Here is a 27,264-nt window from a genome sequence, read left to right as displayed (position 1 = left end):
AGTATTGCAGTATTGCAGCAAAAGTAGCAATTCTCACTGCATCTAATTCAGGAAGATCGCTTGTGTACAGCACATAAAGAACTGGTCCAAGAGCACTACCTTGTTGAACTCCAGCCCTTATTTCCTTCAATTCAGAGACGTCGTCACCTTGTTTTACTCTGAATAATCTGTTGGTGATATATGATTTTAAAAGTTTTACAAGTTGAGTGGGAAGAATTTTATGAAGTTTACTGATTAGTCCTTCATGCCACACTTTGTCAAATGCCTGTGCAACATCAAGGAAGATTGCTGAGCATATAGATTTTTTCTCTAATGATTCTCTATTACATTGGTGATTCTATGTACTTGGTCCAGGGTTGAGTGCTTCTGCCTGAAACCAAATTGATGGACTGGTATCAGATTCCTGCTACTTATGATGGGAGTCAATCTCTTCATTAACAATTTCTCAAAAAGCTTTGAAATTACAGGTAGAAGAGATATTGGGCGGTACGATTTTGCTTCTTGTGGACATTTCCCAGGCTTTTGCAACATAATGACTTCTGCCACCTTCCAAATTGTAGGAAAATGCTGTAATCGGAGTGATGCATTGAATAAATATGTTAGCATGACAATACCTTCCCTTGGAAGTTTCTTCATGATTTCACTTGTAATCAGATCAAATCCAGGTGCTTTTTTGGTATTCAGATTCTATTATTATATTATATTATATTGTATTTATATTTTATTTCTTCTTTAACCTCATTCATAGTAACTAGATCAATCTCTGTATCTAAATAATCTATTATATTTTCTTCAAGATTAATTTCAGATTGAATGTTGTTTGGCTGAAAGATTTCTTCCAGATGATTAGCAAATATATCTGCTTTTTCTCTGTTGTTTCTTGCCCAAGTACCATCTGGTTTTCTTATTGGAGGGGATTGTAATATTGGTCGCTTAATTCTTTTTGTTGCTTTCCATAATGGATAATCTGTACTGGCATCAGCTGTTAAATTTTGAAGGTAGTTGTTAATGGATTCCTCAGTCAGTTTCCTTATCTCTCTTCTCAATTATTGTGTTTTGTTATTCAAGATATTCTTGTCAGCAGGATCACGAGTTTGTTGCCATCTTCTTCTTGCCCTTCGTTTTTCTAAAACAAGTTGCCAAATCTCCAGGGGGTAATTGCATCCTTTTGTTTCCCTGGTGTATTGTCTGGTGTTTTTCCAGGCTGATTTCTGGATTTGCCTCATGAAGTTTTCTGCTGCTTCATCTAACTGCTCAGCTGTTCTAAGTGGAATATTCAAGTTGATTTCATTCTCCAACTCTACTTTAAAAGCTTCCCAGTCTGTCTTCTTTCTTTATCATTCGTTCACTAAGTTGAGAACCACAGCTGAATGATCCGAATCCAGATCAAAGCTCTCTTCAATGTCAATAAAATTACTGGATATTCTCTTTGTTATGAAGAAATCTAGAAGATCTGGAGTTTTATTCAAATCTGTTGGCCAATAAGTAGGTGTCCCTGTTAAATGGAATTCGCAGCCCAGCTCCTGGATAGCCTCTCTGAGTTCTTTTCCTTTGGTAGTTGTGAGTCTTGAACCCCAATCCTTATGCTCTAATCCAACAACAGTTAGCTGTATTTCTTCACTTTCAATACTGAAGTCTTCATGGTGTTTAATACTCTCCTTCACTATTACAGCACTGTCACCTCTTGCTTGATTTTGAGGATGAATAGTTTCGTAAACATTATATCCATTGATTTTGAAGTGAGTCTGCTCAGTTGAATGGGTTTCAGAGATGAGGCAAACATCTATATTCCGTGTCTTTAGAAATATTTCTATTTCTTGTTTTATATTATTATTGATATTATTTATTCCATTGGCATTCCAGGTAGCAATCCTAATATCTTGTTGGCTCGCAATATTCATTTCCTAATTTTCTTCTCGATACTCCTACTCTTCCCTTCCAAGCTGTTAAGTCGTCCAGAAAGAATATTTAAACTGTTTAAAATTCCCTGCAAAACCTTATTGACATCAACTGGTTGTTGTTGTTGTTTTGGTTGACTCTCCTGTTGTAGGCTTGGAGGGGGCTTCGTTACTTGGGAATAGGATATTTCTCCAGTGTACTTTTTTGAAGTGAAGTTTCTCTGTTGGGTTGTATGTGGTACTTCGCTACTTCTTTTAACTTTGTTGTCTTTTTCAGTTCTTTTCCTCTGAAGTTCTTTAGCGATGAGACAGCCTCTGTAGTTAGCTGGGTGAGCCTCAGCACAATTGAAACATTTGGCTGGGGTTTCTTTAGCCTTGGTACATGAAATAGTCCAGTGTTTTCCAGCACACTTCACCACACAGGTTCATGTTGACAGTATGTCTGTGTATGACCAAACCGCTGACAATGTTTACACTGCGGAATCATTTTATTGCTTCTAATTGATTCAATTTTCACTTTCATGTAGCAAATATGTTTAATATCATATATTTTTTTGTATCTTCTGTATTTTTGAATGTTAACATGAACATTGGAAGTCTGGTAATATGTTCTTTTCCATCCTTTTTCACTTTTTTCATTTTGTTGACAGCACTGATTATTTGAAAGCCTCTGCCTAGAAGATCGTTCTTTATATCCTCTGGATCGCATGATGGATGAAGCTCTTTAGCCATGATACAATTTGGACGAGTTTGTTTGTTTTCGTACGTGTGCCATTTATCTTTAGCTTCATTCAACATCTTAGTTAAATTTCTGTATTCTTTTTCATTTTCAACGTTCAGTTTCAGCTGGTTCAGGTTCATCATGTTGGCACTGAAATTAAGGTTTATCGATTTCAATGCCTCTTTAATTTTAGAATACTCTTGGACATCGCTTAATATGACTGGTGGTGGCTTGTTTTTTTTCTTTCGGTTTCATACTCTTGTAGACTCAGTTGCAGGCCTTATTGTTTCTGGTGAGTCACGGATTTTCCTCTTCTTTTGTTTAAGGAGAATCCATGCAGTCTCTGATGCTACCATTTTCTCTTCTTCCTCCCAGTTCGGTGGTGAATAACTTTTATTGTTGCTGATTGCATTGTACTTGAAGCTGATGATTGGAGCTTCCATGTTGTTGAAAATGCTGACGAAAACATCTCTTTCAGCTGATTGATCTCCGACCGTGCTTTCTCCAACTCCTTTCCCAGCTTTTTCATTCTTCCTCTCTCTTCACTTTGTTGGCAAGTGACTTCTTTCCATGCGTTGGATAAAAACTGTTCCATTGCAGTTTTCAGTTGGTTCGTTTCTAGAAACGATTCTGGGGAACTGTTGACGTTGATAGTCATTGACTTTGGTTCAACGCTCTTAGCTGGTGTTAGTTGACTCGTCATAGTTGTGACTTCATCTGTTTCCTCCTCCTCTTCAGATTCTGGCACGAGGAAGGTCGGCAATCTTTTGGGAGTCGACATTCCTCACATTCCTTACATTCCTCAGCCGGATTATATGATAAATCAGCACTGAACTGTTTTTTTCAGCGCAGGGCACTGAACTCGCGCACAACAATCAAAACACTGAACTCAGCACTTTAGCTATTGCATACACGATACACTATGGCCAGTTCCACACGGCAGAGACCTCGCTCCTGGAATATCATATTACGGAAGATCATATTTCATATTTTGCAGCTCTCCTGTACTTTCACATGGGGATCTTACGAATAAGCCGACAGATCTAACAACTAGGCCGACGTTTGCTCAAAGTATGACTCATAACTTTTTCTCAAAGTCTAACTTCCTTAAAAATATAGATAGAAGATTTCTGATTTCGGATTTGGATTCAGCGACCCCAAATTCTTTAAAGCGTAAGTCCCATTTTCAAAAATACCCGAAAACAAGGGAGTTATAGCTGTTTTTAATATAGCTTTCCATTATCATATGATTATATAGTACGTACTAAGATAATAATACTCCTGCCTCACAAAGGGACAGGCAAAGGTTTTAAGAAGTTTTTGAACACCTGAGTAGTTTATACATAAACATTTTTAATTTTTAAAAGTTCTAGTTTTCCAAAAAAATATTGAACTATGAAAAGATGAATCCAAATATGAAATCATAAATCATCTCCACTCATCACCCAATAAAATAGGAGGAAAAGGAATGTTGTACAGTAAAATTCACTGAATTTCAATTGTCATTCAACAATCCAATTTATCAGGTTCAAATCGTTGAATATCAGTTTAAATTTCCAGCAATTATTGACTATTTCTTTTTACAATCAGAAAAATCTATTATGAACATACAGTATAAACATTGTGCTGATCTGAATCGATCTATGGTAATAATAGGAATTGAAAGAATAGAAAATGTCATGGCATTCCAAGTAGTGATGTCTGTGTATTAGAACTGCTGAGTTGATAATGCATACTGAAAAAAAGTCATGAATAGCTCAGACCAGCCTGGCCTGTGATGAACCTGTATAAACAATAAATTCATAGAATTCTTAGAATTCATAGGAACGGTAAAAAAATCAATTTTACGAAAATCGATGTACATGTAACTGGATTTAGAAGATCAATACGATAATGTTCTCTATCAAAATTTAATCATAGAAATGTTTAAGTGAAAACGTTGGGCGCAAACCTTCTGCCATGAGGAGACAAATAAATTTATGAAAAGCTTGATAGCTTGAATAGTGATCTGATATTTGTTACACGTTTTTATTCTAAGACATAATATGTCTTAGACTAATTTTTAATGTTTCTTCAATCGGCAGGAAAACTTTGGTTTTTCAAAGTTATCTTACTCCCTTATTTTGGGGTATTTTCAGAAATCAAGATAAATAACCTACCAAATTTCCTACACGAATACAGTGTAAGTTGTATTATAATAGCTACAGTACTTACGTACTGTATAGTACAGTACCTGTTCGTTTTTACCGTATAATTATGTGATAATAGAAAGCCTTATTAAAAACAGCCATAACTTCCTTGTTTTCGGATATTTTCGAAAACGGGACTTACGCTTTAAAGAATTTGGGGTCACTGAATCCAAATCCGAAATCAGAAATCTTCCATCTATATTTTTAAGGAAGTTAAACTTTGAGAAAAAAGTGATGAGTCATACTTTCAGCGAACGGCGGCGTAGTTGTTAGATCTTGCCTCTGCTTGCCTCGAGGTGAAAAGACGTGACAAAACGAGGTTCCTGGATAGGAGTCACCATGTGAAAGACACGATTTGACTCAATGTACTTCGACAGAAAAACGTGAACACTGTTCAGTGTTCAAGTTGCACGTCTCCTATCGTGTGAAAGTAGCCTATCGTGTGAAAGTAGCCTATTTCTACTACTCTCACTAAAAAAAACTACGTCTGCTCGCTACGACTGCTCGATCGATACTGTTTTACAATAACTGAAATTACATATACATATGTCAGTATAATTATGTAACATTGTCTTATTGTCTGATTCCAAGAAAGATAGGTAACATGTAAAATTTCCTCTATCTTATCAAATTAGGATTAGTGTTTACTTCTTTAATAATTGATATCTCTAATATAGAATGAATTGGTTTATTGAGTTCATTAATCATTTTGTATTAGATTATTTTTTCAAATAAAATGGAAATATTTCTGTATACACCTTTATAAAATTGATGATGATAATGAATTGTGAAATTATTATATGAAAAAATTTAATGTAGGCTAGTATTTGTATAACTTACATAGGTAGCTTGCTATATGTGTGTGTGTGTGTGTGTGTGTGTGAATAAATGTAGACGCCTAGTGGTATCTATTCAAGTTTTATTGATTCACAGTATAGTAGGGAGAAAGAACAGTAGTCATAGACAGTTTCTGATAATGTCTTTTATCATGGAAATCGCCTCATCTTTCTTTTTAGAATTGTAGGCAAGACAAAGACAACACCCACTGCTGTAAAAGCTTAGGAAGTTTATTGTGTGAATTCCCTCTCCCGAATCTTTATTGAATTGCAATTGCTGAATCATCAGTTCAGAAACAAAACAATTGCTCTCACCCTCAGTAGGCTAAACCTAGAGCTGAGGCTGAAGATTATCAATCTGCCTTGCAGATTTTATTACTTTTCATCATCACATTTAAATCAACTACATTTGAAATCTCTTTAAATTTTTGGCTAAAATGTTTTGTTGTATAAATTGTTGAATAATTTGTTGTCTGAAGCTGTTTTGTATATATTGACTTTGATCATATTAAATTAATCTAACATCAGAGGTATCCCAATAAGCATCCCTTTATGCCTTCTTTGATAAGTTACGGTAGTCTAGTAACTTAAAGTAAAACTACTTGATCAACTTTCGAAACGAATTGATAGGATTTAATTGTATACAGTTCATGTTGAATTGATTTGAATGATAAAAAATTCTCAACTCATATCAATAGTTTACACAATAGTTTATTGATTGATGGTACTGTGAATCAAACCAACCTTGAAATAGCTTGTAGCCTCCTCCGCAAATGACAATTAATATGGCCACCAGTTTAGCGGCTGTAAATGCATTTTGGACTCCAGTTGCTAGATTCACACTGTAGCAGTTGATGAATAATATGACCACTGGAAAGTTTAAAAGGATACACATTGAAAAATTTGTTGCAATAAAAAATTTCATACAGGTTCAGCTAATAAACCAGTACAGTATGATTTGTTTGAAAATCGTAGATATATTAAATCTATATAATATATATATATATATATATATATATATATATATATATATATATATATATATATATATATATATATACACATTTTAAGCACATAATGACTCTATATACAGAATGTCTTAGTTTTTTATTTCCCATTATTGTCATTGGAGGGTTTTAAATAATAGATCGAGAATAAGGATTGCGATAATCATATTTATTTTATTCATGATATTACAACGTCAAGTGCTATAGTGCGATAAGTGCTAAGGTATGATCTTCTATTTGTCATAGAGATTTTTCCTTACCGAAAATAATGAATTTTAGAGTTTTTTTTTTTTATAATTCAAACATATTTTGGAACTGATCATTTCTTCACCAGTCTGATTTTTTAAATTAAGTTCACATTAAAGAGATGTTCTATATTTTGGAACAATATTATCTAAATCCTTGGTTTTACACTTCTCATAAATAATTTTTTTGAAGTAATTCTCAGATTTTAGGTCTCCATTGATTAATCTTTAATGTGAATACAATTTGAACAAAACTCAGACAAGTGGGAGAATTTTCAGTTCAAAAATTATCGAAATAAACTAAAATATTCTAAAATTCATTATTTGCGGTAAGGGAAATATAGACTATGGAAAATACAGTGCTTTCATACCAAAGCACTTATCAAGATGACTATCGCAAACCTTCTTCTCGATCTTTTATTGAAAACCTGCAATGGCAGATTGCATTCAGTTGCTTGGTGATTTTTTTTCGAAAATTTTCACAACCAAGTACAAAATTCATATTCTTGCGATGCAATCGAATGAAGTTTTCATTATTTTGCTACAACTTTCGAAAATTTTATTTCATATTTTATCCAATCCATAATTTCTATTAACTTAACTTTTAGCTGTTTAGTGAAAAATTGCATGGGACTTCTCATTACAAGTAGAGGAGGGTTAGTAGATAGCTATTCTTATTACATAGCCGGCTGCGCCCAAAGACCGAAGCCATAGCGTTTCTCGACTTGTTTCTCGGACAAGTCGGCATGGAACGACAGAACAGGATGCTCTCCGATTGGCTGATTCGAGAGAGATTCCTGATTGGCTGATTCGAGAGAGCTTCCTGCCCATGATGCTTCCTCTCGTTATGCCAACCCAATTTGCCAATCGGAGAGCTTCCTGATCTGTAGTCGCGACAATGCGCGACTTGCAGTGAGTATAGAATGTAATATAGAGTAAGCATCTATCCAGGTTAAAAAAAGACAATCAAAGCAGCTGAATTGAGACTTGAGGACTCACTAATGGATAGGATGGCGACCATTTTGACGACAGTTTCGGGCGGCTCACACTCTGTGACAAAGGCCTCGACCACGTACTTGGCAAAGCTGAGGCAGATGATGGCCAGCTGCGACGGCTTGAGCACCAGCGTCGACACCCACGAGAACAGGAAGGCCGGCAGCGAGCCGAACGCGTCCATGAAGTAGGCATACTCGGCGCCGCATGACGTGTTCATTGTGCCCAGCTCTGCGTATGCCAGTGCACCTGCACATTAAACAATCAACCAAGTTATTTATACTGCATATCAAAAATATATCAATAGACAATATAAATGGAAGATGCACATTGAATGCCTCATCAAAAAGCTTTCTTTGCAATATCAAGGCTAGCAAGAATAATGAGTCAAAAAAGTGAGCTTGACTGCCTACTATCATAGAGATGAAACTATATATTTAGATTATTACTTCATATCTGCTACTATGGATACTTCCAGCCTCTCCTGACGTTCAAGGGGTTGTCACAGGACTCAATAAGAGTATTTAGGATACAGAAGAGAGTTGTTAGGATGATTTTGAAGAAATCCCCAAGAACCTTCTGTAGAGGGTCATTTAATTGAAAGTTTAAAAATGCTCAATCTTCCTAGCCTCTATATTCATGAATGTGCAATGTATGGATTCAAATTGCGAGAGCCCTGGATCACAGAGACAATACTAGAAATAATAGGGAATTGAGAATTCAGGTCTATAAAGCTACATTCTATGAGACAAGCACTCAGTATATGAGGGTCAAAAAAGATTTTGAATCAAAGATTTGATCAAGATTTTGATCAAAAAGATTTTGAATGCTCCCCCTACAGAAATCACCAACCTGAAGAATAAAAAGGTATTCAAGAATTGCCTAATAAACAAAGAATTTTATAGTGTAGCAGAGTTCTTCGGGGGTGCTGCCATATCTGTCAATTCTCAACTAATTTTCAGATGTAAATTTACAGCATTTGATTAGGATTTTCATTTAATAATGATTGTCCTCAACCAATTGATTGATTGATTTGCTGTTATTGTTTTGTTTGTTGATGCTTTTATTGTTGTTGTTAGTTTTTGTATAAGATGAACTGCCAAACATTTGTAAAGAATGTACATACAAAGAATAATTGATTAAATTGAATGTCGGATTCCATAATATGAACTGGGATTTTTTGCTAAGGGTGACTCCTAGATGAGCTAAAGGTTGATGGGAAGGATGATACAAGAGTTGGATTTCAACTGGGTATCCATCTACCCAATAAAGGCTTCACATGGGTCACCCGTCCAACGGGAATAGCAAGTGCATAAATCTGAAATAAATTTTTGTAAATACTGCTATTTTTATAATTTTCAATTTTAAATACATACTGCAGTAACTGTTATGAATTGGCTCATTTCCAGATCGAATCATTTATTGAAAAAGAAATAACTGCTGTAACTGTCGGAAGCCGCAGTTAGAGCGAACGATAAAGAAGTGTTAACGTAAAAGTATTCTGCTGACTTTTCATCTTCCGCCTTGGAACGGGAGGTTCAAACTTCCAAGCAGTCATTGTTGTTTTGTTGGAGCTGATAAACTACAAAGAACATTGCGACAAAAATGGTGGTTGATGTAAGAACAGTTTCAACTCGAACAGAGTGTACGTCAATTTTAACGTGAGTCGTATTGCAAAAAAGTGAGTGGCTTTTAGTAACAGCAGTGAGAATAATTGTTGTTTTTTACAATACGACTTGGAAATGGATGTACACTCTGACCGGGTTTAAACTATTCTTAAGGTGCGTACAGACTTGAGCACCACGAACACGCGCACTCACTTTCCATCAGCTGATCAAATCAAATCATATCGTTTTGCACAAAAAATACATGGTAAATGCTATGGTGCATCGTGATGGGCATCCCTTAGGGCTACTTTTAATATAAATAGAAAATAAAAATCTGAGTACCTTATTAAATTAACTGTGACTTACTGTTTCTGTACAAATACTGATATTATAAGCTGAACATCACCTGATGAAAATTGAAATGCACGTGCTCGTGGCGCTGAAGTCTGTGCGCAGCTTAATATCAAGTACCATTTGATGTAATTATTACGCGAATGATATTTCTATGATTTTTTGAAATATAGACCAAACCTTTTTGAGAGCTTGTTTTCGATTATATGGGCTACTTTAAATTACACGATTCACACTTCATTAACTTGCGAAAAGTGGGAAGAAGAGAAACCATTAATAGTTTCTCTTCATCTCAGCATCTCAACATCTACGGCAACTACATCTAGGCCTATTACATCTCAACATCAACAACTCAACATCTACAGCGACATCACTTTTTCGAAGAGAGTGCTATACACAGTATAACATTGTATAGCCACAATATTTTTCGAATTCGAAAAATTTGTATGCTTAGAACAATCATACATCTATGGCAAAACATTCGTACTTATATGTTTCTTCATAAAATACACTATTTCATTGGTTGCTAATTTTCAAAAACAGACATCCTCATATACATTTCACTCATTTTGCATAATTTGAGAACAATATATTTAATTCGACTTGCATTCAACAGTGAGCAGCATTGTATCACTACGTCAAGTAGGTGGATAATATTATCAAACTTGAATGCGGTTGATGAAAGCGTATCGAGTTCGAGGACTTGAAGCGGGCGCCTATTTTTGGCAGGGGAGTATGACGTGAACGCCGCTTATTAGCATCTGCCTAGGCAGCTCGCAGCTCCACCTGTGCTCTGTGTTGAGCTTATTTTTCTCAACATTCCTGTCGAGCGTCCACAGACAACTTAATAATATTGTCAATGCAAATTAGCGGCCAACTAGACGCCGATTGGACGTCTTATTATAGGCCGTGAAAAAGAGGTGAATGTCACCGAACTAGGGTATTCATGCGGTGAAAAAGTATCGCAAGTTCAAGCCAACGAAACTCAGCTTACTGAGAATTAAGATAATTATATCACACTTCGCTCCTCTCTTAAAAATATTTGCTGATATTATAAATTATGTTTTGATATTATGAGTTTCTAAACACTAATGGATTCTTTTGCAATATTTCTTCATGGTGTCAGACTTGAATTTCAAATTCCAATTTCAGTAATTTATCTTATCAATTTTCTCTCTGACGATGATTTCCACGTAAGCCTAAGTTCGTGTTTGGATAATGCTAGGGATGATGAATAATTTGTGATAAATCAATGGCTAATGGCACAGAAAAGAGAGACTGTAGGTTACCAAAAGAGAGTCGTTGTTCATTATCTACTTTGTGCTAATGGATAAAGGACATGTGACTTGGCGGGATGTGACTAGTGTCCTTAGGAGGGAAAAATCCTGCTAAAAGAAGAGTGCCAAAAATTTCCCGGATAATTTCACATTGTAAAATGTTTTGTATGGGCCTTATATTAAACTTCAATTAATGATTGATATATAAGGAGCGAAGAACGGAGAGGTGATTTTCTCAAAATATGGAAAGCTAGTGGGTAAACAAGAAAAATCACAACGCCAAGTGCAACAAATTAATCATTAATATTTTACTCGCCTATAATTCATAATGATCGATAGTTTCTGAACCAACTCATTGTATGTTATTTGCGAAAAATTTCATGTCCTAGATATAATTCCTGATTGCAACAACCATCATCTAAAATAAAGAAGCGGCTGAAATGTGGATTAATACTGTCTTCTCTGTTAATGCTAAAAACTCGACAAGGAGTATTTCCACTAGCCAACATAATATCAGAGGATCAGAGGCATTTCATGACAAGGTGCTTTCACATTGTTATGAAAGTGTAGCAGTTTATTGACTCTTCATTCATGTAAGTACAGTGAACAGTACATAATAAACATCCTTTACAGTCAAACAAGGTACGGTGATTAAATTTCAGTTCTAATAGCAAACTATTCTATTGAATGAACCATTCTCAAGAAATAAAAAAATACTGCTTCAAAATGATTTGAAGCATCATTCGTTATATTGTCATGATGATGGGTTGGTTGTAGATAAAGATAAGACTTGAAAGACACTTCTCTGATTGAAATTGATTGGAGATTTCAATCAGAGTTAAGAGGTTAAGAAGGCCAAAAATGTTATTATTGCCTGACCTTATCCAGTCTTCACCTATGGGCTAGAAATTATATTGATTGGAAATTGGAACAGTTATCCTTCAGTCTCGGTGAATTTATTTGACCCAAGGTAGAAATTGTCTAACATGAGCCATTCAGTGTGTTCAAAAATCTATCTAATTTAGGGTGTGGAATAGCTTAATAATAGCGTTCGATTCAATATTTAAAATGATGAATTTGTAGCATGTACTGTTCTATCGACCTACACCACAGTACTATGTTAGTTTGTTTATGTTATGGAAAATATATGCGTAGGCCTATCTGAAGGCTTATTCATTTTTTTCTTATTAACTTAAACGTTATTTATTAGAAAATTATTTTCAAAGGTTATGTTTTTTAAGGCAGCTTTTCATTGCTATAAATTGTAATGCCAGAGTTATAAACTTACGTTAGCTTTTCCCTCATTAACCCTCCAATCTGTCTATTGTTACCAGCAAGAAGTATCAGAAATTTGCTCTCAGAGTTACTCCTCAAATACCCTAAAAAAGGTACTAGGTCGCCACTTATCCATCTCTTCATTCTCAATGTTTTTTTCAGTTCTTTTCTTGTGACCATCAACAATGAAAAAATCTTACTAACTCTTCAAGTTCTTTTTTCCTGCTCCATATTGTACACCACCTGTACCCTGCAAAAATCTGTTATTGTACTATTAATCTCATATTTTTGATTATCTGTTAATCTCATATCGTTAGCATTGACAATATTCATAAGATATTTTCTTATATATTTGGCAAACATTTTTTATTTCTATAACTGATTTCCTATACTTCTCTTCCTCTTCTTTTTCTTATTTTTCCTCTTTGTGTTATTTCCTATCCCAATATGTGTACTTCCTCTACATCATTGTCTCTGTTTTCGTTTTATGAGCATTGTATCTGTATTCTTCTTCCACTCCACGTTCTTCTTCATTTGCATTCTCCTTCTTCTTTCTCACTCTGTCTACATCTTTTTCCTTTTCATCTTCTTGTTCTCCTTTTCTGTTCTCTTCTTTCTGACTTTCTTCTTTTTATTTATATGTATTTTCTCCTTTCCTCTTATTTTCTATTGGTCTTTCCTCTTATTCTTCTTGTTATTATTATTTTACCTTTACTAATTTTTCTTCCCTCTTCTCTTTTCTCTTCATGTCCCACCTCACCCTGTGCTTCCCATATTTTTTTTGTAATCTTTCCAAAATCTTTCCAAATTGTTGATACGGTAGCTAGCCGCCGGCGCCGCTAAAATAGTTTCGGCCGGCACTTGGGACTCGGCTCACTCACTATTCTATTCATTGTTGCGCGCCTCTCTCCGTCCAAAATAGCAGCAAACACTGCGCTGCGCTGCGCTGCGATGCGCTGATAGAGGACAGTCGATCTCCGCCTGCTCACCTCTTGCCACATCATCGGTGTGTGAACAAGCTGCTCAATCAGGGGGTCTAATTTGGGATTAGCAGATCTAGCGCAACTTATTGTTCCACAAAATTGATGCAATTTGTTTCAACAGATGTAAAGTATAGTAACAAGCTGTTCCTCTCTCAAGCATCATGTGAAAGTAGAGATGATCTAGTGGGATTGAGGAAAAACATGCAATTTGGTTGATGAACTTGGCACAATACCTGAGAGAGGCTAGCATAGAATATATGGGGAAATCTAGTAGGAGCGCAAGATAAAAAAAAAATAAATTATTTTTTATTCTACGCAATGAGGTTCATTTTGATTTGGAATCGATTCCAGTTCTCTTTTTCATGATAAATATTTATCCAAAAATTGTAATGGAATAAATGGAACACTTTTTTCAACATTAGCCTAGTTCAATATCGGTTGATGATCCAGCGGGTCTTGAGAAAAAGCAAACATGCAAACCAAACAAAATAGAAAAACTAATATCAGGCTGCATCTAATACAAGTGGAAAGTAAAGAGTTAATAGTAAAAATACTGTAAAGTTTCACATTATTGCACTTTTGGGGTGATTTTCGGTGATTTTTCGGTGACAGTTTGATCCAGCCCAATTTTAAAGCTGATGTACTTATATGTACAGAATATTTCTTTCTCTAAAACATACAACTTAATAATATGAATTGAACTGAAAAAAACTAATTTGTTTATGTTCCACATTACAGAGCATGATTTAAACAGAAAGAGAAAAATCGAAAGATTCATAAATTAAAACAATTTTATAAGCCTAACTTATGGATTTTGCCATGAGAAGATATTTTCGAGAATACAACCTCAAAAAATCATGATAGACATCATGACATAACGTGGGAGATGATTTTATATGATCCAAATACTAAATCCTGAATATTTTGTTTGTTATATTATAAAGCCGTAAAATGATGGATCCAATATTCATACGGATTTGGCAGATTTGATTAGAGTATGTCATGAGTTAAGTGGGGAAAAAAGTATGGTCTCATGTAACCGACGTGTGCTTATAAATGACAGTAAATAGACTGAAACTGCCATTTATTAACTCATTCGTGTAAAGAACCTCCCGACGTTTGATCTATTTCTTGCACAGTTCCCTTCCTGTTCTAATAAAATAAATATCTAACCATTCCGACTGATTTTTTTGTTTAATTTATGCAAGTATTTTTGCTAAAAGGAGAATTGAGACATTGAGACCAGTTCATCCATGGATGGGGAATGGATTCTATCATCCAACTTACATAATCTGATCATTAGCCATGGAAGGATTCAATTATTATTATTGCGGGGACAGGTACTGTATTCAGGAGCTGAATATATTTCATTCATTGATTCATTACTTTAAATTCTCTGTAGATTTTCAATTTTCACTTACTGTAACTAGAATGCTTGTTTGATTATTATCGAAGGAGGGAAGTGAGAGACGACTTTAATTTCGATTCCGAGTTAGTAATCATTCAGCAAAGTAAATAAATGATCCGTCAAAGACGTAATGACGTCAAACGCTTCGCTGAAGAACTTTATTCTATTGCAAATTTTGTCGTGACTTATCGAACACCAAAAATGTTATTTTTAGTTCCCTCAGTAGTAACGTTGAGTTCATAAAACTGAACTCAAATATTAGTTTCGCCAATCGCAGTCCATAATCAATAATTCAGACATGCTCTTTTTATTTGGCTTCCACAAGAATAAGCTGAACTAGGCTAGTATTTACTTCAGCAATGAAGATGAAATACTAATTACCCTCTATTTTTGTGCTTCAATGTCTGACCTATGTGAAGGAAAACTTGAATAATTTGGCTGAGCAGGGAATATCCCATGAACATCAAACTAGAAGCAGGAACAATTTGAAAAAATATGTTATGCAGGATTTAACTTGATGACTTAATCAGTGAATAGTGTGAGAGATGGAGAATTCATTTTTATAACAATCTCCTGAGACTAATAACTTTGTAACTGGCAAATAAAAACCAAACCTTATAACCTGATTTGAGAAACTCTGTTTTCATATATACTATGCGATTTAGTTTGGGGTACTCGATGTAATTTTATCACTGTTCATGATAGTTCCAAAATAATTATGAATAATAACGGCTATATAGAAACAAAATAGAAATAATATTTTTTCTTGAAAAACACCTCTAGCGATTTCAATCAACTTTTATAATTTTTAATGGTTCTATCATTTAAAAAGTTTATTTTTTTTAAAGAAGTGGAATGTTTTATAAAGAAGGGTGCGATTCCCATTTTATTTTTATAAGTTCCATAATATTTATGAATAGGCTATGATGGAAATTTATGTCTTTCAAGAAGATAAATGATGAAGGGCGTTCACATGAGTCTTACTTAGATGGAGCCAATTAGCTTTTATATAGTACCGTATGGACGAGGCTGCAAGTAATAAGTATCCGCAGTTGAAGACTAGGAGCAAATGTGATTAAATGAGAAAAATGTTTCCAAGGTTAACTGGTGGAAATACGTGAGTTTCAGTATAGGACATTAAGAGTAAGAAGATAGCCCAAACATAACTTCTTATTAGTGTTGCTGTTAAACACATAAATAAAAGCATCTCTCTCTTAAATACGGTCGAAATTTTCCCAGTATATGGTGGACTATAAGTTTCTCAACACAAAAACATAGTTTACCCAAAGAGATATATTAGTTCTGAAACATTTTAGATTCTTACATCAGGATAAGGTGGTCTTGATGCTTTCATGGGAATGTCGGAACATGAACTGCAGTGAATATACTTGCCTAGTGGTCTGGAGCGTTGAAATTATTCATTATCGTTGCACCGATCATGGATTCGATTCTCATTCCGTCTAGTATTTATATTGTATCTTACTTAACCTTATCACCCAAGTAAAAAATAAACAATGCGGCCAATATAATAAAAAACTCATATCAGCTGAGCATTTGTAGACAATTTGTTTTCAATCTCACCAACATGCTATCAGTTCAGTTCCTCAGCCTTATCACCGACACACGTATGTCGCTCCATGAACTTATGAAATCATAGACAGGAAAAATGAGAATTAAGTAGTGCCTGAGTAACAACATAATACTTTTATAGCATCAACATTATTTCCGCAAAATAAAGAAAGTGTAATGTAAAAAGAGTTTTTGGCTAGAGCTCATGTCTCCTCATTAGACAATGAGCTGCATTTACTCAGCTAGTGAAAAGCAATGAAATAGGGCCACTTCAAACAATTAAAATATGTCTGCTTGCTGTCAAAGTGAAATTAAATGAAGTGAATCATGTGGAAATGTTTGAGGAACAAACGCCAGAATATTTATTGGGGAGTTCTCTTGTAAACAGTGGAATGAGAGAAATCTTAATGAGATGTACTTTGGTTTCTAATTGGTCCGGTTGACACTGTTGACAAATTACTAGGAAAAGTCCGACTCTCTTTAAAAAGTGATGATTTATGGACAGTAATTAATTGACCGAGCGAAGTGAGGTCTAAGATTCAAGTCGACGGTTTTGGATTTCTCTTTATGTTTTTTTGTTGATATGTTTATATTTATGTTTCGCATTTACAGCGAAACGCGGCTATAGATTTCATGAAGACAGGTATGTTCCTTTTTGAATTTCGCGTCGACGTATGTATAAGGTTTTTTGATATTTTGCATTTGAAGTATAATATAAAAGGAAAAGGAATCTCCTTCTAACGCCAATATTACCGTAAAAATCAGACTATAGAATTATTTATCATAAATCAGCTGTGGATTATTAATTGAATGCGTCATTGCATGCAATCAATATCTCAATGTAACTTGGTAAACTAGTAGTCCTGCGAACAGTAGACCTCGCTCATGAATACAACTTTCAATCTAATGAGGAGGGCCAGTATAGTAAATACAGTACATTTTTTGTGAAGATTTAGCCATGTCATCTATTATTTTCTCCATTGAAAGTGCTAGAGACACTGTTTCCAGAGACACCGGACTTATCAAGGATGTACTTTTATATCGTCTCCATATTTACAATATTAACATATATTACAACTTTTCTAATAATTAATTATAAGAAATCGGTCAACTGACGGAAGAATGGAATGTGCAGACGATGAATCGTCTCACAGACGATGGTGAGACGGAAAATGATTCTAAATAAGATGGGTTTGTTGGTGACAATGACAGGAGGTTGCTAATGATGTTTTTAATGAAAATTGGATTCAATGTTATGGCTTGTATGCCTATGCAGGATGTTCATGCTCACAAATCAGTTTCCGATCTCATAAAAAAAGGAAAACAAAAAAATTGACACTTTAGAGTGACACAAAAATGCATACAATACAATATTATTGTACCTGATAAACTGAAAATTCAGTTGAAAAATAACTAAAATAATAACTGATAGTTATGAATAAAAGAAGTTGGAGATTGAAGAAATGCTTATGATCTTAAATATTGTAAAAGATTAAAATTGATTAATTTGATAAATCAATTTAACAATAAAAAATATAATAATCATCATAATAATTTATTTTATAAATATTTCATATTATTAGAATAAGATAAAACAAAATATCATTTGCATAAAAATCTGGTCGAAATGAGATTCGAACCTGGGTTCCACAGTGTGAGATTCAACGCTCCAGCTCTCTACACTACCGTGAGTTGTTGTTTCTGCGCCTTGTTTCAAAGAACTTGCATATCAAATTTCATCCAAATCGGACAATAACTGCGACGGTAACTGCGGTACAAACAAACAGACAAAAGCCGATCGAGTTGAAACTAAGACCTCAGCTTCGCTTCGGTCAAAAATCAGCTTTTGTGTGGACTATTAATTGCATGCAATTTTTATGCACTATTAAATGCAATATTGATTTCATGCAATAAAGCATGCAATTAATTGACCGAGCGAAGTGAGGTCTAAGATTCAAGTCGACGGTTTGGCATTTCTCTTAATGTTTAAACGTTTGAATGTTTGAATGTTTATATGTTGCGCATTTACGGCGAAACGCGGTAATAGATTTTCATGAAATTTTACAAGTATGTCCCTTTTTTAATTGCGCGTCGACGTTTACACAAGGTTTTTGGCTCCTTCATACGCCAATATTAGAGTAAAAATCAGACCAAAGACCTTTAAGATGCATAGACTCACATGCAGCGCTAGTAATTGAGGTACTAGTGTCGTACTTGGAATTGAAATCCGCCATTGAGGGGGCAACCCATAAGATTATTACATACCAATGCCACCAATGCCACCAATGCCTTTGTGATCTATAGTATTACAAATATGGTATATATAATATCTCGTGCTAAAATACTCCAATGGCGGCCTTCAATTTCAAGTAAGAGCTATCATTGGGAAGGCATAGGCATTGTGGGTCTATATCTCTTTAGATATAGAGAATCTTTAGATATTATCTTTTATATCTCTTTGAGGGTCTTATCTCTATATCTCTTTGAATCTGACTATAGAATTATCCATCATAAATCAGCTGTCGAGTGGATTAATAAACGCACGCCATGACGCATGCAATTCAATATCTCAATGCAACTTGGTAAAAAATCAGCAGATGTGTAGACTATAAAATGCATGCCTTGTTGCATGCCTCATTGAATGCAATTTTTATGCACTATTAAATAGAAATGCAAAGAACTTATAAAAGCTTGTCTGGGCGCCTAGATGTCTTCTGGTTTTCTCGCGCTAAATTCCGGAAAGCGTTATTATGATAATTAAATCTTGTGTAAGCATGATCTGATCAAATAAATAGTTGGTGTATCAGTGTGGATGTGCATAATATGGTTTGGGACATCGTTCAGTTATAAATGTTATTTATTCTATTCATAAAATTTTTGTTCATTATTTGTTATTATAATCTTTAATTTTTTTTATAAGTTTTGGAATTTTGAATTCTCAATTTGTTTTATTTTTACTTTTTTCATAAGTATTTGAAATCTTTGTATTTTTCATTTTTGAATTAGGTGGTATTTTTGTTGTTTGTATTATTTATTATTGCATAAGTTCGTATTATTTTTATCATTATTCTCTTTTTTCATTTGTATCTGTACAATTTTTATTATTAAGGAGACATATTTGGGGAAACCCGTTGTCTCCATTGTGAATAAATAAATGAACTATTGATTGCGTGCAATAACGCACATGCAATTAATAACTAAAATGACATAGCATTGTCTCTCGAACTTTCTCTGCTTTGAACTCGGGCTGTCCTGTTGACAGTATGTCTTGAAGGAGATTAGCTTTTGATGTTAGCATTTTTGATACACCAATCCCAACAGCCATTAGCCGTTTTCACACCGATATCTCGCCGACACGACATACATACAGGATTTACTCTGATGAACAGTATAAGAGGAGGCTGCGGTTTATAACTGCGCGAGGTCTACTGTTCACAGAACTACCAGTACTCTCAAATGGGATGAGTAAAATAAATTCTATATCAATCGAACCATGAAATAAGCATATCGGAAATCATATATATGCCTCATCTATGATAAAACTATGTAGCGATTAAAGCTATAGTTGACTACTGAATTATTTCACTTTTGGCGAAATTTTTTATTAGTTTATTCATATTCCATTAGAATACATTTATCAATTACCCGAACGAGCTGCGCTGCATCAATAGCGAATATTAACGACAGAATTGATAGCTGAAATTCAATAAAAGCTCCTACAAGAAAGACATGTGATTTTTCTATATTATATTATTTCAGAAAAGTAGCTGTTCTATCATTTTGAAGAAAATAATACGATTATTTGCCTAGCATTAGTGAGTGATATTAGAATAATATCAAGTATCACTCAGAGAGTCATAGAAATTACATTATTATACTCTCTAGTATTACCACGCATTAGGAGAGGTACAATGTTTCAATTTCACAAGGAAGAATGCCAATGTTATTCTAAATACGAGTAGTATTGAGTTCAATGCAATGAATATATTTTGAATGCAATGAGTAAAGAAAGCTTAGTAGGTGACGGTCACATAGACGTCTTGTGTGTAATAGTTCAGTACAGTACTGACCCAGGAGCAATAGTAGGCTACAATAGAGCCGTGTAGTGTGTCACTTGATAAGTAGTGAGGTAATCGCGCGCATATGCCTCATTACCCTTCAGGACATGCTTTATGAAGAAGCCCTTTTGATGATACTACCCTATCTCAACTTGGCAGATCCCTCTTTGTTCCATTCATATGAACATGAATAGAGATAGAGAGCGGTCAAGGCCCACGTGAAGTCCCACCACTGAGGAGGATCAAGTGGGGGTTGTGTGATATTCCATTCATGATTTTGCAGATCTGTTCTCCGAAGCAACCTACGCTTTAAAAGCATATGTCGAGACCAGGCATTGTCTTGTATTTTAATCAGTCTATTCTACATGGATTCATAGTATTTAATTAGAACCATAGTGAGGCCCACGTTATAACGGCAGTGAAGAAGGATATAGTGAGGTCCACGTTATAACGGCAGTGAAGAAGGATAGCAGAACAGAACAGCATTGCCGATTCTATTAAGAATAGGTGATACCGGTATATCACATATTATACCATACACCATATTAACTATATATGATATTAACTATTAATTCTTATTTAAAATTATTAAATATATTTTATTCGCCAACAAAATATTATATTTTTCAATGATTGAATAATACATTTTTATAATTAAGATGAAATATTTTGTTAATTTATTATATTACAGAAAAACAAATCTTACGCCTTAGAGAGTCAGGTACGATACAAACATTGAGACACCGAATTCAATCATTGACAAATTAAATTCTTGTCAATCCGAGATCATAATATGAGCTTTAATTTACATGTTTCACAAAAAACGAATGTATTGAAAAATCTGTGCAGATTATTCAGTGAAAATTATATTCGAAATAACTATCAGGTCTATCGATTAATACTACCGCTATTTTATCTCAAAATCTTTTATCAAAAAAGTGTAAATTCTAATAAAACTTATAGATTAAAAAGCTAGTATCTTGAATCTCTTATGATGAATTCACGATGATGATTCAAGGACGCCCAAGTTGATGATGTATTCTATTGTCACAAAGTGAATTTTGTGACGAATGGAGAACCGACATTCAGTATATGATTTAGTGAATTTATTCTATTTTTAGGAAAAGAATAGGGTCGACAGCCAGACATATTTTGTTGAGCTTGTAGTTGTGTATGTACATCATCACCATCGCCGTCAACCCCTATAAATTATCAGCAACAGATTCATCAGAACCAGAAATTTCCAGATCTTGTTTACTAGTCTGAGCATTCTTGTATCTAGTATTGCAGCAGCAGCACCCGTATCATCAAAACGATAAGTGGCTACTGGGTCGGGTCGGTATCGTTCTTCATGAAATTTCTGGAATAGAAAGATTGTTTACTGGCCTAATTTATTACAGTAATTAGTAGTATTGTCATCATAGTTGCACCCTTAGCATCAAGAGCAGCTGAATCAAACCCTGTCACATGACCAGTGGCGTGATCGTCTCCTGAGACTCCTATTGGTCGACAATCTCTTTTCCCCCCGGCCACCTAATTTTCAGCGACCCTGTACTGCTTCGAGGAGACCTGGGAGAGAGTTAGTTGATCGGTGGTTGGGCGTGTGAACAGGTCGCGAATCTCCTCTCCTTACGACATTCCCGGTACTAGTTTATTTCTAGGGGAATTATTCTATTTTTGTGTGTTAATATAGAATATTTTCGGACAACTCGAAGATAGATCTTCCTTGGGGATTTTCTCTCTTGTTAGTTATTTCTCCTAAATTCCTATCACTGGGGGTGGAAGAATTATCCTTGGTTTTGAAAACCTGTAAGGGATCTTAAGTTTGTCCTACAAACAGTTGAGTGGGAAATTTAACTAGGCTCTTGTAGAGGATTATTTTTGAGTACTTAATTTATATGTCTCGACTCTGTCGCTTCACGACATTTTTAAGTTTAATACGGGAAGTGGGAATCGGTTCGCTATTCTCCATATTGGGATCTGTGGCAATTCAGGTAATTGTATGTCAGGACTGGTAGTCCGTATGTTTTTCCTTCTCTGTAGTAAGGTGGCCTTCAAATTAAAGAGTAATTTTTCTCAATTGAATTTTTATTCTTGTAGGGAAATCCCTGTCCATTTTAAAAATAGTTTTTCTCAATTAATTTTTATTCTTGTGGTGAAATCCCTGTCCTTTTTGAGAATAGTTTTCTCGTTTAATTTTTATCCTTGTAGAGAGATTATTATCATTTTGAGTAAATTTTCATTGCTTAGTATTCATACTATAGAGTGACCCTGTATTTTAACTTTGCTTAGCAGTTTCTGACTTGCTGTAATTCCTAGTAGGAAAATTCCAATTCTTTTCCTAGAGAACTCAGGTTCAGCTTGAGTTCGTCCTGGTCGAAGTCATTCAGACTGCGACGTCCTTTCTCATACTCTCTCTTAACTTTTCCTATTCTAAAATCCCCGTCCCCGTCGCGGTCCTCAGACCAGCGAGAGGTTTAGAAAACCTTGATTAGAACAGGATCTCAGTTACAGACTAGAGATCGACCCCGTCGCGGTCCTCAGACCAGCGAGAAGCTTAGGAGAATCCTTGTAAATCCTTCCCTCTCCTCTCATAATAGTCGACATACTGACTATTAATTTAAAAGCGTTTCGAACGATTGAGAGTGATTCCCATACCCTTAAGGACTGTCACAGATTAGCCCTTAATAACCGGCGCGCAGTCACCAGATTAGCGCGGAAATCCTGTTTAGCAGTTTCAGAATTGCTGAAAATCCTTTCGCACCTGCAGGCTCGCGATTCAGAAATCCCACACCTAGAACCTTATCCTCTAAACTTTAATTACCACATAATTGAAATTGATATCCTGTATTTAGCTAGCAGGTCCAGCTTTCTGAGAGCTATATCGCAATTCTCAGATTGCGAGTTATTGAACAGGCCCCCATTAGTTTAAGGGAGGAATAATTCAAATAATAAATCTCTATTCCCCAGGCCCGATAAAATATTCTCCATACCTCAAACTCTATAAACTATATCCTGTACCTTATACGGCCTACACCTTTCCAATCATATTAATCTGATATCGGGTGCGCGGGTCCAGTCTGCACACCGACAGCTCGCAGTCACAAATTGTGAAAATCCTAACAAAATTCCATATCATTCCTTGTTGAACTCCGCCCCAAATTCCTCCACCTACAACCTTTATCCCGGGCTTGCAGGTACAGCTTTGCTCGCCGTCAATTCGTAGTTGGTTCAGATTGCGTACTACCTTTATAAATATAATTATTTATTGGGATCTGATATCCGGATCCGTCTCCTTGGTTAGGGTTACCTCAATCCTTCCTAACACCCACCCTGTATTCCAAAGGCCGAGGGCCGAATCGGCCAGTAACGGCACGGGCAAATACTCTTCCCCTGAAATTGAAAATCTCGCGAAAGAAGCAGAGAGGAAAGAATCATGATAGGGGGAGAAGTGTAGGTCCATTAACTCCACCTGTCAGTACGGCTACTGACCCCGACCCATATCCGACTGTAGCTAGTCCGCGTCGTAGCAATACTTCGCAATTATTAGATAACCTAGGGGGTGGAATAGGGTATCCTAATACTATTCAGGTAAAAAATTATCATTGATGAAAAAATAATACGAGTTTGAAATCATTTTTATTTTCGAATTAATATAAAACTTTCAACTGTCGTGAATTTCCGCCGTGTCAACATTTTTTTTAACCATAGAGGTTATATCTCATTGTGAAAATTCATTATAAATGATCTGCTACGTTATAAAATATTTACTAATCTTCTGACTCCACTATTATTAGACTGATTTATTTTCCTTTTGCAAGAAATGTATATGGTATTATTGACAATAAACAACGTTTCATTACAAAAATGTCAATTAAGTTATCAATTCAATCTCTTAACTTATTGGTTGTTTTGTTGCAGAGGCTGGAAGAAAGATTGAGACCTGAGTGGAGTGGAATACTTATCCCTAATGCTTTTCACAGAAACAGCTATTTCAAGGCAAACATATATTGATAAGTCTCTCCGCTGCAGAAATAAGATTTTGAGACAGAGAATCTGACGGGTAAAAATGATAAGAGGTCGGCGCCGTAACAGGATTGTTAGAGAGAAATTGAGAGATTGTTAGAGAGAAGCTGTCGCTGGAGACGTTGAATGATGGAATGGTCCAAGCGATTGGGGGGGGGGGGGTTGTAGTCACGATAACTGGATACCGGGAAAGTGTTCTCAGGACGGGATTTGGAGAAAATTGAAGTGATTTCTAGTGATATGAGAGTGGGTAGTAGGAGACAGGTCTCAAGTAGCCTACCATACTCGTCTAGTTCGATGGAACTCTACAAATATGTTTCATGATTTATCAATTTGTTATATGCGCACAAGTGTTGCAGATTTCAAAAATGATTGCAACCGCTTTGTACTTGTATGATGGATTCAGTGTTTATAAGTTGTGTCTATCATATCTTCAAATTCTCCATTCCAACATAATCGAACAGAATAAACCATGCTCATTGCAAATAAAATGTGTTTATTTAGCTTTTTGTGAAAATACTAGAGCTGATTAGAAGTACCGTAGTTCGAAAGTATTTGAAACCGTGAACATAATGCGCATAAAAATATAATCATGCATGTGCATGCCCTCCAATCATTTGAAGCGCAGTTCTGAGAGATCTAAATAAATTCATGAATAATTGAACAATGAAAAACTAAAAATATTTGGCAGCTCTCTATACAATTTAAGTTTTTTTTGCTAGATATTTGCACATTGAAAAATAAAAGAATACCTAATAGCTCCTTTGAACATTATAATGCTTATTACACTTGCAAGAAGAGAGAATTGTGAGGTACCTTTAAATAGATGGCGATCTGAATATGCTAAAGTTTAGTGAGTGAACATTACTGTTGGGGTTTTGGCTCAGCTTGTGCAATTCGATTCGCAACATTTACCATTTATACAATTTGAATTGTTTTTAGTTGCTTTCAACTTCTGCTCGGATCAGTTTTGTTATCACCAGTGCTTGTGGTTCCGCATTTAACGTCATTACAACTTGACATTTGAAATAATTTCTGATATTGCGATATTAATATAGGTTTTATTATTAAAATTTGTGTACGAATATATTCAAAAGATGGTGTTTCTCATGTTATTAATATTAAACTTAGCTTTGTTCCTAGTTCAGTTGAAGATATTGTTTTTCTTGTTGAGTATCATTGGAATGTTAATAGATTCGAAATTAGAATATCTGCAGCTCATCCACATGATATCTATCATAATAGTAGCCGACAGCAATAATAATTCTAATACTGATGAAATTGATATAAACTGATTTGAGTGTCTTACCCAGCAGTGAGAGCACACCACAAGCAATCCAGATGAGAAAGCTCATACCAACCGATCTGGTTCTAATCAAAAGACCAGACGGCGACACGAATATTCCAGACCCTGCAAATTGAAAAAACATCCTCAATGTACAGTAGTGAACATTAAAAAAATGTTGATGCCTGAAAAATTTCAAAGAACTATAAGTAAGCAGTAAAGTATAAACATGTAAGCTGAAAACTCCTTTTTCAATTTCCTTGATGAGTCATGAGTAATTCACCCATAAAATACTAATAATTTACTATAATCCGTACAAAATTACTTTTGACTTGGAGGAATATGCGACGCAAAGGAACGGAGGGAGATCAGTCAATTACAGTGATGGATAAAGTCATAGGTGGAAGCGCAGTTGCCAATTTGTTGATTAGAATCAGTCGAGTCAGTGCTTGCAGAGAGGAAACTTCGTAAGTTTAACATGAGTGCTTAAATACCTCACTAGAAATTAGAGAACGCTGGCCGGTTCAGAACGGTAACGTTGTATGCCTCTGCTTCGCATGTCCATCCCAAGTCAATAATTTGGTACAGAATATAAATTGGGCTCTGCCTGTTGTCCTCTCTTGAACATATTGAATATTATGATTTGTGACTCATTGGGATTCATTGTGACTCAAATGGGATCATTAATCCTTAAAATAAACTATTCTACTGTAAGAAAACATAAGATGTAAAGCGTTAAATATATTTAGATGAATTTGGAGAGAAAAGCCTAGGCAGAAAATGAATGATTTTTGACCCCCCCCCCCACAAAAAATTCAAAGAGGAAGTCTGCGTCCTGGCCCTCCCCCCAAGTGTGCACCCTTACTCTCCCTACACCTTTGCGTTATCCAAACTCCAAAGATATAATAAGGTTACTTAAATTATAATTAAAATTTCCCTAATCACAGGGAATTCAAATCAGTTTCCCTGTATCAGATTTTCTGCGTTACAGGTTGGATTCATTTATTTTTTATACAATAATTTATTCTCATGTAATAATAAAATTTTTAACAACTCAGTACAATGACTTCTGTAGATTCCCTTGAGAATAGTTGAATTTATTATTTAGTGGTGAGTTTGTTAATTGTATTGTACTGGAATATATTTCAAATCATAAGAGACATTATCTACCAAAATGAAATAAGCCGTCTTCAGAATAGATTTCATGCATAACAGTTGATACCAACTTGATTGCATTTCTAATTATGAGTTGAATTGGCATTCAAATTTTATTGCGTTGAGATGCTACCATCCTAACGTCAATATGAGTTGAATCCATATCCAAGACTAATGTGTTATCCATACACATAGGAAATAGATAATTGTTTTAATTTGTCAAACATGCCAATTGTGGGATTTGAACATTTATTATCAAGATTAATGCGAGAAAATCTTGGTTGCATTCCATATTGATTTTGCTTACCGATATGTCTTAATAGCTAAGCTAATGTCTCTGTTTGATATTTATCAACAATATATTTATTTGTTACTAAAATA

General features: G+C 35.0%; 1 protein-coding gene across 2 annotated transcripts in view; it reads right to left on the bottom strand.

Moving 5' to 3' along the window:
• The window catches only part of LOC111051089 (b(0,+)-type amino acid transporter 1-like), a 121,881-nt gene that overhangs the window by 27,550 nt on the left and 67,067 nt on the right, over window positions 1-27,264 (bottom strand). For both annotated transcript variants that reach the window (XM_039432552.1, XM_039432553.1), the window contains exons 3-5: window positions 25,753-25,854; window positions 7,896-8,138; window positions 6,389-6,514 (exon numbers count right to left, since the gene is read on the bottom strand). In XM_039432552.1, the coding sequence (XP_039288486.1) occupies window positions 6,389-6,514; window positions 7,896-8,138; window positions 25,753-25,854 (471 nt within the window). The remainder of the gene's footprint in view (window positions 1-6,388; window positions 6,515-7,895; window positions 8,139-25,752; window positions 25,855-27,264) is intronic.

This window comes from Nilaparvata lugens, chromosome 7, assembly GCF_014356525.2.
Source record: "Nilaparvata lugens isolate BPH chromosome 7, ASM1435652v1, whole genome shotgun sequence".
Taxonomy (NCBI): domain Eukaryota; kingdom Metazoa; phylum Arthropoda; class Insecta; order Hemiptera; family Delphacidae; genus Nilaparvata; species Nilaparvata lugens.
This window is presented reverse-complemented; position numbering and strand designations above follow the sequence as displayed.